We start from the raw sequence: 15098 nt of genomic DNA, 5'->3' as shown, positions 1-15098 counted from the left end.
ACACACACACACGCGCGCGCGCACACACACACACACACACACGCACGCGCACACACACACACACACACACACACACACGCACGCACGCACACGGCTGGTGCATGCCCTCATTTGCACACCACACACACACAGTAATAGTATAAACACCTTAAATAGTTTAACATTTTCCTTGATTATCTTTGTATGGCTTAACTTTAAGTACTGACGGTTTCTCCTCACAGTGTGGTTTTGGACACAGGCAAATTCACCCACTGGAAGTCTGGAGGAAAACTAGACACAATGTATGCACTTGTTTTTCCCTGTTCTTCAACATGAAATCTTGTTTCCTCTTGATTTTCGTTACATTGATTTACTAATTCTGTGAGGGGATGCGTGTGTCATGATGCCTGTGTGAGGCTCAGAGGATAACTTCTGGGATGTGGTTCTTCCCTTCATGTGGCTTCCCTGGATCGAGCTCAGGTCATGAAGCTTGGGGACAAGACCCTTTTTACCCCCTGAGCCGTCTCGATGGTCCCCTTGGAGACCAGTGGGTTTGGACTTTTGCGTTTGAAGGTTCTCTGCATTCCTGGAATTGGCTCACAGGAGAGCCGGCCACCCTGACATTAGGAAAGGCCTTTACTGCCCTGATGAGTAGCAGCGTTGCCTTGGGTTGCCCCGGCCAGCAGGGTCTTACAATGGGGACCTAAAGGAAGGGCCAGCAAATGAAAGGGACAAGAGACACAAAGACTGAGAGCAAGACAGGATGTCTGATCAAGCTCCAAAATTTTATTTTACTCTCAAGGCATATATAGGTAGACAAAGGGGGTTGTGAGCAGGAAGGGACTTAATTATGGGGGTTGCAAGCAGGAAGGGACTTAGTTATGGGCTGTTCGGCCAGCAGGAAATGTTGCTCTGAAGGTTATCTATCTATCCTTGTCTAACTGCCTAATTGCTTAACTGCAGCTCATTCACCTGATATCTGAGGAGAGGTTCTGGTATCTGTGGGAAGAGGTTCTGGTGCTGTGGAGACTTAAGCAAGGCCTAGATCTAAGAGGAGAGAAGCCCAAATATGGCAGCATGTGTGTCAAGGGTCCCTTAGGCTTATGGCTCCCGTCATCTCCTCCCTTTTAATTATTTATGAAGGTCCAAGGTGGCGCTACAAATTCGCCTGGTGGCGATGGGCGTTAACCAAGGAGGGGAAACATTGTCCTGATCCTCCCGGTTTATTATAGGTGTCTTTTGCTGGAGGAGGGGCCCTGGATGTATTCATCCTTAGACACCAACCCCTATGCGATCAGGGATATTCCTCGGGGGACCCAGAGGCAGAAAGCTTGGTCCTCCCCCTGCAGTGCCATTGGCCTCGCACCTTCCTTGGTACCCAAGCTCTTCCCAAGTGGGGCAAGCTTGCATGTTTCTGGGTTTTCATCCAGTTCCCAAAGGACAGTCATCGCTGAAAGGCTCTGAGTGGCCTTGATCGGCAAGATCAAGCCGACGATAATGGAACTGTATAGGTTTGGATGCCAGGGAGTCTATTTGTTTTTTGATGAATCGGGTTATCCTGCCAATTACAAAAGGACCCAAAGTTACCAATAACAAGATGCTGACTAGTGGACCTGTGAGAGGAATCAAAAGGGAGAACATGGATGATCTCCACCAGTCATCTGCTGTGACAGAGAATCACTGCTTATGTAGCTCTAGGCTAAGTTTATGTAGCTTATTTATCTGGATTTCTACCACTCCAGACTCGTTAATATAACAACAACACTCTTCCCTCAGAAAAAGGCATGTCCCACCCTTTTCTGCTGTCCGCAGGTCCAAGGCCCGTCGGTTTGTAGGGCAACCTGTGCAAGGGAGGTTAGCTGTCTCTGGGGGGAGGACAGGGATGCTGCAGAAGCCCCAATTGCTACCTGAAGTTGTTGGGATAGGAGAGCTGTTGTTATGAGGAAGTGACCCAGGGCTCCTCCTGCCAAGCCTGCAGAGACCAGGGAGGTGGTGAGGGAAATTCCAGCCACAAGGGGCAAGAAGACAGCGTTTTGGCTTGGGCTATTCCATTCTCTCCCAGTTACCTGTCCCTTAGAAGGAGAAATGGCATCATGAATTGTGCAGTCAGAATAGGGGCATCCTACGCTTTTCTCCCTCCAATAAATTTTGCAATTGTGGGCAGTCTGACCCGACCCCCAGAGAAGAAAAAGAAAATTTGTGAGTGGGCAATATAAACTGCAGTCAGGTTGTATTCCTCCCAGTCCTTCTTGGCTTGTGAGTGTTGGCAAATGTTGATCTCACGCCACCACCGCCGCCAACGTGATCTCCTGAAGCTTATAAGAACCTTCTTAATAGACAAAATCTTAGACATGTTAGCTATATAACAGTGGTGGACTTTATGAGAGCAAAATTATGAATCCTTGGAGACTCAACAAAGCATCAGGATAGCCAGAGAATGAAATCTGAAATATGTCATTTATATATCTCCAAAGTCTTATATATCTTTTGACAAAAATTAGTAAAATACATTCAGAACAGAATTTTTAGTTCTAATCATATTTCTCTAAGTCACCATGCCTAGCTGTTTCCAGTGTGGCCTTGAACTCACAGAGATCCAGGTTGATCTCTGCCTTTGGAAGGCTAGGATTAAAGGCGTGTGTGCCACTATTTTCTGACCTCTATATTTAGTGGCTGTTCTGTTCTCTGACCCCAGATAAGTTTATTAGGGTGCTCAATATTTTGAGGAGCACAATAACACCACAGTGCTGTTTGGGGAGGTGGAGGTTTAAGAGCTGTGACTTGCTGGAGAAAGTGTGTTACTGGGAAGGGAGGGGCTGTGAGAGTCAAACCATCTGCCTCCATGTTGCTCTCTCTGCTTCCTGTTTGCAACTGAAGATGTGAGCTCTCAGCTTCCTGCTCCCCCACCATGTCTGCAGCTCTGGCCCTGCTTGCCTGCTGTGATGCACTCTTATCCACTGGAGCTGCAGCCCAAAGAAACCCTTCTAAATGTTGCTTTGGTCGTGGTGTTTTATCATAGCAACAGAAAAGTAATTAACACAAACACATCATTAAAAAAATAAAATTTCAGATGGTGTCACTATGTGGACAAGGCTAGACTGGAACTCACAGAGATTCACCTTCCTCTACCTTCCAAGTGCTAGGAATAAAGTATATGCCAGTATGCCACACTAAAAAAAAAAAAATCTATAAAACAATAGCTCTTTGCTCTGTTCCTCTCCCCTGTACTCTGGACACCTTCCCTTCTGCCCTCCACCTCCCCACACAACCTATCCATGTTGATTCCCTTACACTGTATCACAGGCATCTTCCCACCACAGCACTTGCTCCAGGAGACCAGCAACTCTGTATCAGTTCCTAGTGTGTCTTAGAAACAGGACTTCCTCTCACATCTGGAACAGACTCTGTGGGCTGATCACAATGGACACTGCTGTGTCCCCTGCCTGAGGAGTGGGTTTCCTCCACCCCAGATGGAGACAGTGACAGCTGGCTGAACCCTGAGCTCACTGGTCACTCACAGGAGCCTGGGTGAGTCGGGGGATAACCACTGAGATGCCCACCCCAGTGTGCATGTCACTCACACAGCTGCATCACTGCAGTCCCCTGCACAGCTCCCAGCAGCTCCACTCAACAGTCTCCTCTCCCTCAGGAACTGCAGCTGGTTTAACCCTGAGAGGGAAGCGCTACATTGTGTCAGCTCCGTGAACCTGAAGCTTCTTGTGTTTCCTGAGCCTCCTCAGCTCCTCCTGGCTCCAGCAGGGATGTTTCAGTCTAGAGGAAAATTCACACCCTCACCTCCCTCTTCTACAGAAGCTCCCTTGATTAACACAACCTCAGGCCACATGCTGGTGTGTCGGGTGCAGCACCAGGTCCCCTCACACTGAGGTCAGAGTCACCTGAGCTTCCCCTCAGCAAAGCCCTCCCTCCCTCTCCACCTGCCTTTATGTCTTTGATCCATGATCCTATTTATTTTTTATTCATTCATCAAACATTTATTGAGTGTGAATGTTTGCTGGGTCCCAGGCACTGGAAGTCATCATCCCTCACAAGACAAAGAAGGCTGCATCGTGACAGAGATTGTCACCTTTTTGGTCTTCAAACATCTCAGCTAAGGTTCCTGGAGCTCCTGACTCAAGGTCACAAAGGTAGAAGAGAAAACTGCAAGAGGCTGGAACCTGGAGCAGGGGTGAAGTAATTTCCATTTCTGGTGTTCTCACAATCTATTTTATAAGAGGTTCATTATTTGTATGTCTATGAGTGTTTTTCTTGGGTGTATGTGTTTGTACCATGTGCCTATCTGGTGTCCACAGGGGCAGTGGAAGCCATGGAACAGGAGTTATGGACGGTGTGAGCCATGGTGCAGGTGCTGGAATCTGAACCCGGATCCTCTGCAGGAGCAGCAAGTGCTCTCAACCCCTGAGCCATCTCTACAGTCCCTGGATTATGTCTTTTATTTTCTTTGATTATTAATTTTTTTCATTCATTTTAACACCAGTCAAAGATCCCCCTTTTCCCTCTGCCCACCCACCCTGCCTCCTCCTCCTCCCAACCCTGACTCCCACCCACAAGAAGGCACTTAGTTCTACAATAGACTCAGCCTGAAAATCCCTGAGTCACCACTGGGGGCAGCACCAGGATTCCCAGAGTCAGGGACAGAGAGGGGACCTTGGGCAGAACCCAGCTCCAATAGGACAGACTGAGATGAGACCTGTGGATCCCTCCTCTCTGCCCATCCTACAACCCAGGTTAGATTCTGAAAGATGGGAAGAAGGAGAGAACCTCAGGGAGGGGCCTGGAAGGAGGCAGGAGCCCAGGAGACTGAAGTTCATCTTCTCAGCCCAGTCTCCTGAGTCAGGGGCGTAGCTGGGCCTTGGGGGACAAGGATGGACAAACACCTCTTAATGCTGTCACTCAGGGACCCCAAGGGATAAGGAGGCAAGGACCACTCACAAGGACAAGAACAGGCCTAGTCCTCCATACAAACTAAAAAGACAAGAAATAAACAGAGAAGACGGGGTGAAGAGCCATGGCCAGGTCAGAGCCCAGGCTCACCTGTCACAGCAGCCCTGGCTGCTCACAATCCTGGGGACAGGACAAGGCTCTGTCATCCCAGTGTCCCTGTGATCACAGACTCTCAGCATGTGGTTCAAGTGATGAAGAGAACAGAGCCAGGAGGTGACAGAGCTGAGGAGTGACCATGTCACAGCCAACAATGGACTGAGCTCCACCTGGGCACATTCCTGTTCACATTCAGCTCCCACAGCCTCATCTTGTCCACCAGATACACACAGCATAATGAACACAGATTCTGGAAGGTTCTCCATGATGCCATTTATTTCCTCCACAAGCTCTAAGTATTTCAATCCTTTAATTTACCCACCAATCCACCTGTCAGATCAAGGACGTGAACATCAAGTTCACATTCAGATTCTTATTTTCAGTGGGGAGTCAGGGGCTGCAGCTCAGGGCAGCATGGAGGTGACAGGATGGAGATGTCCCCTCCTGCCAGCTGGACCAGGAAGGTTGGCTGTGGAAGGGAACACAGGCAGTGCAGGGACAGGGTCCTGGTGTGCAGCGGGGGGCTGGGCTTCCCAGGTCTTCACATTGAGCCCACAGGGTCACAGGGAACATCAGACACTGTTGCTGAGAGTGAACTGAGGGGCTCAGGACGTCACAGGGAGACCTGAGCACATCTCTGTCACTCTGTCAGGACAGGCAGCTGTCTTCACGCTATAAACAAGAGTCATGAACAATCACTGTGAAGACAACATCCCAACACCCACCACTCACTCAGAGGTGATTCTGGTAGTCCCTGAACCCCAATCATGTCCACTTTGCCCCTCCCAAAATCAGTCCCCAGAGTGTCACCTTCACAGCCTGGGAAAGACACATCAGAGCTCTGGGCACTGTCCCTGCCTAGGGTAAAATTACATATAGTCACAGGAAGGTGAAAACATGGCCTCTAGAAGATTTTACTGGAGGAGGTATTATGGGTTGGCAGAGCTCCCCAAATACTCCAGCTTCACCCCAAGGGCTTCAGGGACAATCCCGCTCCCCACACTTACCTGAAGCTGGAGTATAGTTCCCTCTCTTTCCACCTGTGAGGAGAAAAGCTGTGAGAGACCAGGGAAGACCCGACCCTAGGAAGTTTCCAGAACTGACAGCAGACCCAGGGTTAGAGACAGGAGCAATGAGGGGTGTGGATGTTTCCCATTAGTGAGGCAGAGCACACTTCTAAAAGGGGCTGAGAGAGAACCAGACCTGCCCTTTCCTACCTGTGTTTCTCCTCCTCATCTTCACAACAGCCACCACAGCTCCAATGATGGCCACAGCTCCAATGATGGCCACAGCTCCAATGAGAACCTGAACAGCAATGGTTGTCATGATGGGGACAGTGGACTGAGGAGGCTCTGGAAGGGAAGGACAGGAGGGGAAGTTGAGGGTCATGACCCCAGATCTCAGCCTTGACCCTGATCAGGGTCTATAGAAGGTTCCAGCTTCCCCTGACCCCAGCTCTGCACCCACACCCTCCTTACCCCATCTCAGGGTGAGGGGCTCAGGAAGACCCTCATGGTGCACATGGCATGTGTATCTCTGCTCCTCCCCAGAAGGCACCACCAGAGATGCCCACTTCTGGAAAGTTCCATCCCCAGAAGGTCTGGTCTCCACCAGCTCCATGTCCTGAGTCTGTTCCTCCCCATCCCTCTGCCAGGTCATGGAGATCTCAGCAGGGTAGAAGCCCAGGGCCCAGCACCTCAGGGTGCCGTCTCCATTCAGTGTGGGGTGATGGGTCACATGTGTCTTTGGGGGATCTGTGAGGACAAATTAATAAATCCCTCAATTAACAAGATAAACTGAAATCTGCAAAGACAAAGTTAAACCAATGCTGACACTAAACTGTGTCTGTTTGGACAATTCTGTCATCACACTCGTGACCTCAGGGAGAGCTGGTCCCCTCATCACAGAACTGCACATTTACAGTTACGCTGACCAGCATAACTGTCTGTACAGTGAACAGCCATCACCAAATGCAGCAGAAATGTGGTGAACCTCTGACACTCAGCCAGAGAAAATGACTCCCCAAGCCCTGCCTCTGGGGGACAAGACACAAGGTATTGTCACCAGGAGCCCTGGAAGTGTGCTGTGGAGCCCAGGGCAGCACTACCTGGGACACAGCGGTGCTCACAGGGGTGTGTGGATCATCCCTGTCACTCCTGTCCTGGAGCTACAGAAGACCCTGTCTCTGAGGAAGTTCAATTCCTAATCCACTGAGCAACACTGTGACTTGTTGGGGCCCAGTGAGGAGGAGGCTCTGGATGTTAATATGGCAGAAAAATAGTCTAAGCTCACAAGAACCTTTCTAGTGAAAAGGAAACACTGACTTGTATAATTATCCAGATTAGCAGTCCCCCCCCGCGCCCCCCCTCCTGTGGAGACTGATACAGATGATAACAGGAGGGGGAAAGAGAGAAACAGTATCACCCCAGTGAGGGGGATAAAAAAAACATGACTAAAAGCAAAATGACAACTTAAAGAAAAATGGAAGGAAGAAAGGAAAGAAAAAGCCCCCGAAAAATTAGTATTCACCAGGGCACACCATAAGTGCTCACGTGACCATTCTAGGAATAGACAGAGTTGGGGTGTGTGAGGGATGATAACCTCACCCACAGGAATCTGGGAGAATGTATTCTTTGGAAGGTTCTAGAAACTATGGAAACAGCCTAGGGTAGGGGCGTCCAGGTCTCCCATCAGGTAAAGGAGACTCCCTGTCCTGGCGTGTAAGGCTGACACACTCAGGTGACAGGACTCAGTTTCCACAGACCCTGGTGTGGGCAGAGACCCCGGCCTGGAGAGGCCATGGCTGACAGCGGCTGCAGACTGCAGGAGCCACTGTGGTTAGGTCGGGATCTCCTCTCCCTCCTCTGAGACAGATTTGCAGCTGTCCAGGGAGAAGGCTGAGCCTGGGGATCAGTGCGGTCCCTGCCATGCTGGATCAGGAGACCCGGGAACACTGTCTGCCCTGAGACAGGGGCATGACCCCAGCTGAGGGGTTTCTTCTTCCTCAGGACCGAACCCAGCCCGAGGGCAGAGGGAGGAGCTGCCCGCGGCCCTGCACCTGTGCGCTGCAGCGCGTCCTTCCCATTCTCCAGGTGTCTGCGCAGCCACTCCACGCACCGGCCCTCCAGGTAGGCCCTCAGTCTCTCTGCCTCACCAGCCTGCTCCCACTTGCGCCGGGTGATCTGCGCCGCCGTGTCCGCCGCCGTCCACGTCTTCAGGTCGTCGTTCAGGGCGATGTAATCGCGGCCGTCGTAGGCGTGCTGATTGTACCCGCGGTGGAGGCGCCCGTCCGACCCCACGTCACAGCCGTACATCCACTGGATGGTGTGAGAGCCTGCGGGGACCCCGCGGTCAGCCCCGCCCACCTGCCGTAAGCCCCGCCCACCCGACCCGCGGCCCCGCCCACTCGAGGACTCCCCTAAACCGAAAGGGAAACCTGCTACCGCTCCCCGAGTCTCCTCCCGAACCTCGGACCCGGGACCCGGGGCGACTCCGGCCCGGACGTAGGGACGCGGAGGGGTCGTGACCTCCGACCCGCGTCACTCACCGCCCTCGCTCTGGTTGTAGTAGCCCAGCAGGGTCCTCAGGTTCCCTCGGAAAACCTGCTCGGTGTTCTTGACTCTCCCTGTTTCCCTCTCCCAATACTCCGGCCCCTCCCGCTCCACCCACGGCGCCCGCGGCTCCTCTCTCGGAGTCTCCGCGTCGCTGTCGAAGCGCACGAACTGCGTGTCGTCCACGTAGCCGACTTCCATGAACCGGGGCTCCCCGAGGCCGGGCCGGGACACGATGGTGAGGAAATACCGCAGGGAGTGCGAGCCTGGGGGCGGCGCGCGGTGAGACCCCGACCCTCCTCCCGGGACCCCGGGCGGGTGCGCGGGCCGGGAGGGGAGCAGGGCGCGGGGCTCGGGACGCGGTGGAGAAGGGCGGGAGGGTCTGGCTGGGCGACGCGGGGACGCGGCTTCCCCGGGGCCGCCCCCGCCCTCCCCGCAGAGTCGTTTCCCTCCCGACCCCGCACTCACCCGCGCGGGTCCGGGTCGGGACCAGGGCGGCCGCCAGCAGCAGGAGCAGCGCGCGCGGAGCCATCGCCCCCATCTCGGATCTGGGGCGTCTGAGTTCCGCGGGCTGCGTGGACTTTATAACCCGTGACCGCGGCGTCGCTGATTGGTTCTCCGGGATCTCGGCACCCAATGGGGGTGAGAACAGAACAGTTGTCATCAGTGTCCGGGCAGAAGGACCCGACACAGGTCAGGAGCTGGAGAAGTGAAACTGGGCACCTGAGGATCCCCAGCCCTGGGCTTCCACCCCAGACCTCACCACCTGGGAACTGAGACTTTGCTGAACCCTGTGCTGCTGGACGGAGCGCTGTTTGTCACGGTGTCTCTGAGCCGCCTAAGGACAACTGTCTCCTCAGGTTAGTCAGGATGAAACCTAAGAGCACGAAGTTTCCAGATAAAATACACACAGCACTTGAAATGAATGTTCACGGAAACAGGTGCTGTCGGAGTCCTGGTGAGGGTCTGGGGCTGCCGTGGACACCTGCATCGGGAGGTGACTGGAGTTTTCACAGCTCTGGTCAAGCACTTTTGACCCTGTGTTATCTGTGACTCTCCGTGCTGGAATCCCACTCTCCTCTGCTTTCACTTTCTACTTCAGTTATGTGTGGCTGGGATTTGAAGACATCAAGTCAACATCCACAGAAACAAAAAATTTATAAATTTATTTTTTTCCACACTACAGAACAGGGATGAAACCTCAAGTCCTCAGTGTGTACCTCTGCCATGAGAATTACCTCTGCCCAGTGTCCACACTGCACAGGCCTGAGGAACTCAGGAGCCAGCTGTTATGAGACCCAGGGCTCCCCAGGCCTGTGACATTCATCTCCTTCATCTCATCAGCTCATAAAGTGTGAGGAAGGTCACAGAGAGAATGAGAGGTCACAGGTTATGTAACTTCTACCACACTATCATCATTATTCTGCTTCATTATTAGTTACAGTTCCTTTCTCACTGTGATTGATTCACTAATGCAACTGTACCATGGCAGTGTGTGGACACAGGGAACCATCGTGTAGACAGGGATCAGTGCCCTGCTGTTCTTGGTCTCCACGGGGGTCTCTTCCCAGTGGAGAAGGGGGTCTACTGTGCTGAGACAAAGACCAGGTCCACACAGACATCTCAGGACTATGGACTGAAGATCCGTGTAAAACACAACCACCTGGAGCCACAGAGGATCATCTGGGGAGAAACACTAGGAGTCTGAGTGTAAGCACCAGGCTGTGAAGACACGATTCTGAGAGAAGAGGGAAAAAAAATCTCAATTTACAGATGAGATTCCTGAGCATCAGGCTTGGCAGCACGAGCTTCCCCCTGCAGGTGAACACAGGAGCCTGGTCTCTGTGGGAGTCTTTGTGGTGCTTGCAGGCCAGCGCCTCTGCTTTAAAGAGAAGCATCTCTCCTCTGCATCCCCAACACGCATATTTGCCATTGGATTCCCAGAAGTGACTTTTCTTCTAGAAGATCCAGGGAATCCTTCTTCTCTTCAGAAGGAGGAAGAGGAAGGTTGAGGAGAGAACTGAGTGAGTCTGGCCTGGGGGGTCTCTCCTGGTGTTTTCTTGTCTTTTTTTTTTTTTTTAAGACCAGGCTGGCCTTGAACTCACCGAGACATGAAGCAGGCTTTCTTTCAGACCACCAACCAGCTCCCAAATCATGACAGAGAGACTTATTATTAGTTATGAATGCCTGGCCTTAGCTTAAACTTATCTAACTTATCTCTAGGCAGCTTTTCCAAGTTAAGTGGACCTGTTTCTCTTCATCTATGTTTTTCCTCGGGGCTTTTTACCATTACGTCCTTCCTTTAGTGTGTCTTAATTTTCTGCTTCCTCTGTGGCTGGCTGGATACCTGGGTGGTTGTCTGGCTGGCCTATCCTGTCCTTCTCCCCCTTCTTTTCTTCCTCTTCTCTCTTCATCCGCCCGCCAGCCCCGCCCATCCTTCCTCTGCCTAGCCATTGGCTGTTCAGCTTTTTATTAGACAAATCAGGTGCCTTAGGAAGGCAAGGTGAGACATGTGTTGTGCTGTGTTCAGTTCATGTGGGTCCGTGGAAAATATGGTCACTCTAGGATGAATTTTAGCCTTCGTGGCCACAGGGGAGTCAGCTCTGGACAACTGACCAACTGTAGCTTTGCAAATAGGATTTTTATAGCTATACAATTTACATCTTTAGCAAGTCAATTTCCATATACCAAAACCTCTTCTCTAACGCTGTCCAAAGACACAATTGGCAAAGCAATTCCCAGTCCCAGGACATCTCTGTTTTCCTCCTACAACCAACTTTTGCATAGGCTTTGAACCTTTAGGAAATCATGGTAAGATTTACGTACCTCAAGCCTAAGGTACCCTACACAAAAGGTAGCAGTCATAAAAGGCAGATCAAAATGGTGCTAACACTCCAGAATCAAACCAGCTACAGAGTTCTGCAGAAACTCTCGCTACAGAAACAGCAGCACATCTTTACATAATTAAACAAATACAACATAAACAAATGTAACACATCTTTATATAGTTAAAAAATAATATTCCACAACAGAGTCCCAGCTGCCTGTGTGTCTCAAGTCCTTGGATTAAAGGCTTTTGTCACATACCTGGCTTAATTACTTTTCTAGGGCTGTAAGAAGACACTGTGAACCTGTCAACTTATAAAAGAAAGTTTAATTTGGTCCTCAGTTTTCAGAGAGTTTGAATCCAGGATGTTAGAGGAAAGGTGTGGTGGCAGGAAGAGCTGAGAGCTCACATCTCAATCCACAAGCAATTGTCAGAGTCACTGGGAATAGTGGGGGTCTCTTAAAACCTCCATGCCCAGCCCCGGTGACACACCTCCTCCCACAAGGCCAGTCCTCCTGATCCTTCCCAAGCAGTTCCATCAACTGGAACTGAAGTATCCTGTAGCTGGAGATTTCTCTCCGGGTTCCACCAAGCCCCGGAAGTCCCACAGCCCACTTATAAAATAAACACACAGACACTTATATTATTTACAAACTGTATGGCTGTGGCAGGCTTCTTGCTAACTGTTCTTGTATCTTAAATTAACCCATTTCTATAAATCTATAACTTGCCACGTGGCTCATGGCTTACCGACATCTTCACATGCTGCTTGTCATGGTGGTGGCTGGCATTGTCTCCCCAACTCAGCCTTCCACTTCCCAGAATTCTCCTCTCTCCTTGTCCCACCTATACTTCCTGCCTAGCCACTGGCCAATCAGTGTTTTATTTATCCAGAGTGATATTCACATCACTTCCCCTTTTCTTTTTTTTTTTCCAAAAAGTAAGGTTTTAACTTTCACATAGTAAAATTACAGATAACAAAACAATTACCAAACAAGAATTACAGTTATAATATCCAGTCTATTTATAGTTTATTTGGCAAAATTAAAGAAGATATCCTATCTCTCTTATATTTGTGAGTCTAAGGTTTTATATCTAACTTATCTTTATCATAACTAAGGAAAATTGTAACTGTCTAGCTTTAACTATATCAAAGACCTCATAAGGATGTAATACTACCTGAGAAACGGGAGAAGGATGCAAGCAACTTTCAGGCGTCTTGCAGGGTAGACAGAGATAGCTAGCAGCCTAGACAGTCCTCCAAAATTCTCTTGTAAAGTTGGGGCATCTGTCTTCAGCCCACAGGCCTAGAGTCTCTCAGTCACTTATTTTAGTGTCCTGTAGAATGTCTGGCAGTTTCCTCTGTGAAGCAGGAACCTGAAGAACCATTTTGTCAAGCAAAGTTCAGTGGTCACCTTTTCATGGATCTTGTATGTCGATCGAGTTGATCAAGCAGTCCAGGCAAGAACAGTTTCTTGCCCAAATGGCTATTTTTGCCAAGGTGAAGATAAACTCCATATGGAGTGTCTTCGATGTCCATTCTTCTCTCTGAAGTAAATCGGTACTGCCAGGAGCAGACGTGTCTCACTGTCCAAAAAGTCTAAGTTTTTAAAACATTTTAAATGCCATATTCTGTAAGTCTTTGAAGTATTTGAAGATTACCTATCTATCTGAAATATATCTATGTATACCTAAAAGGCTTTGCTAACATGGCTACGAGTATGATTATCACAGATGACTCATTAGTAATCTATTTTTTAATTATCCATTACAATTTTAAATGTACTGTGCAAACATAACACCTCAAACAAGAGTAGAAATATACACACAGTATAACAAAATTAACTTTGAATTTGTATCAATAAACTAAAATCCATAGCAATGTAAAACATTTTAAACAAGTTGTTGCTCTTTAAAAGTAGATTCATTAATCTACCCTTTTATCCTATCATCTCTATATCCTATATATCTATATCATATCCCCTTTTCTTTTTTAGAAAGAGATTGCATTTATAATCAACCTGTTTTAAATAAAAATATTGGTTTTTCTCTGTCCCACACCAGAGGGTTCTTTTGATTTGGGACACAAGAATCTCTTAAACTTTTATTTTATCAATATGTCTGGGTTTAGAGGGGGAGTGAGCCAATTCCATCTCCAAAGCCAGCTTGGTATATTTGGGAATTTGGCTGTAGCATCTCTTACTACTTCCTGCTGGAAGGGGGGGCGCTGTATCTTATGGGGACACAAAGAAACTTTTAGGCTTATGGGGGTAGTCCATGAGGGTGTATCATCTGAGCCAGTTGCCTTAAAACCATTTGGATGTTGGATCATCTGGGCCATGGTGTCATCAGAGACCTTTCAGTGGGTCTTGGCTGGTCAAACCTGATGTATCTTAATCTGGAACAAATCTATAGCCTCTGGCTTTCTGTGGAAACAAAAGCAGAGCCTCTTTTCCAAAGTAACATATACTTATATCCAAATTTTGAAGTCAAGATACTTTTAAAATTTACATTTTTGTTTAACTCAACAGCTTTTTACCATCAAATGTTTTTCTGTAGTTAAATATATCAAAGAGAACATAATCCAGGTTCTCTGTGTGATATCCATTTTTACGGGGCTTATTTTTTATATTAGTTTTACTATTTCTTTAAAGACTTTATTTTTTTTAAACTATATATTTGTTTATATAACTGTGTATATCATCTTTTTGTCTCTTTCAAGCCATCGTCCATTTAACACACATTGCAAACTATTACATCTGAATCTGTCTTATTGTGAATCTATTGCTTTAAACTGCAGCATTTGTAAGACTGAAATGGTGCTGTGGCTGCTGGCTCTGCCCACCTCAGCTTCCCAACATGGCAGTGGTACGTTTATTGCCAGCTCTGGGAGCAATCGTGGGTGTATGTTTTTATCCAAGCAGCATGTAGCCCAGAAACCTCTTTTTTTTTTTTTTTTCTTTAAACTAGCAAAGGCTAATTCCACCACACAGCAGCAGGGTAATGTGCTGCTTGTAGATGCCTCATTCCCGCCATATTGCAGTTCAAGCGCAAATGCCAGGAACCCGCCAGTAACACTTCACAGCCAGAGAAGTGGGACAGTCGTCCATGATCATGAAATCTACTAGTTTACCATGTTCTCCACTATCCTGAAGCAGCTGACCTGTTAGGAAAATGGAATGTTGTAAATGGTGCTTTTCATGACCCAACTGTCTGGCGACAAATAACTGACTCAGAGGCTGAATATGAATTATAAATGCTCAGTCAGTAGCTCAGGCTTGTTACAATATAACTATTACATTTTAAATTAATCGATATGCCTTATTTATACTCTGTCACATAGTGCTACTGTTATTAACATGACACATTCATCTCCTACTCCCTCTGCATCTGGCTGGTGTGTGGGGCGGCTCCCCACCAACCCCACAGTTCCCCAGAGTTTTCTTGAGTGAGAGCAGCAGGAATTATTAGACAGAAGGATTTAGATTGTGGAGATAAACAGATAGAAAATACAGGATAGCCTCTCTATTCCAATGAGACCTGACTGTCTCTGCCCTAAGCTATTTTAGAAATGCCAAGAGGTAGAGCAAAAGACCTCCCCTCAGCACAGCCAAGTGCAGACCATCCCAGACACCTTCACTCAAGCCTGTAGTCTAATCATCCTCTCTGTGTGGACCTGCTGG

The 15098-nt window shown here is 48.8% G+C and overlaps 1 protein-coding gene across 11 annotated transcripts in view; it reads right to left on the bottom strand.

The window, feature by feature from the left end:
- LOC114686366 (H-2 class I histocompatibility antigen, L-D alpha chain-like) overlaps positions 1 to 9167 on the bottom strand; it is a 293638-nt gene extending 284471 nt beyond the window's left edge. For 4 of the 11 annotated variants that reach the window (XM_037199747.1, XM_037199746.1, XM_037199745.1 and 1 more), the window contains exons 1-5: positions 9057 to 9167; positions 8585 to 8854; positions 8096 to 8371; positions 6516 to 6791; positions 6289 to 6389 (exon numbers count right to left, since the gene is read on the bottom strand). In XM_037199747.1, the coding sequence (XP_037055642.1) occupies positions 6289 to 6389; positions 6516 to 6791; positions 8096 to 8371; positions 8585 to 8854; positions 9057 to 9129 (996 nt within the window). In that variant the 5' untranslated portion in view covers positions 9130 to 9167. The other 7 variants (XM_028861038.2, XM_028861037.2, XM_037199749.1 and 4 more) reach the window with 6 other exon arrangements.
- Positions 9168 to 15098: the final 5931 nt, after the last annotated feature.

This window comes from Peromyscus leucopus, chromosome 16_21, assembly GCF_004664715.2.
Source record: "Peromyscus leucopus breed LL Stock chromosome 16_21, UCI_PerLeu_2.1, whole genome shotgun sequence".
Classification (NCBI taxonomy): Eukaryota; Metazoa; Chordata; class Mammalia; order Rodentia; family Cricetidae; genus Peromyscus; species Peromyscus leucopus.
The sequence above is the reverse complement of the archived record's forward strand: the minus strand, read 5'-3'. Positions and strand labels throughout refer to the sequence as shown.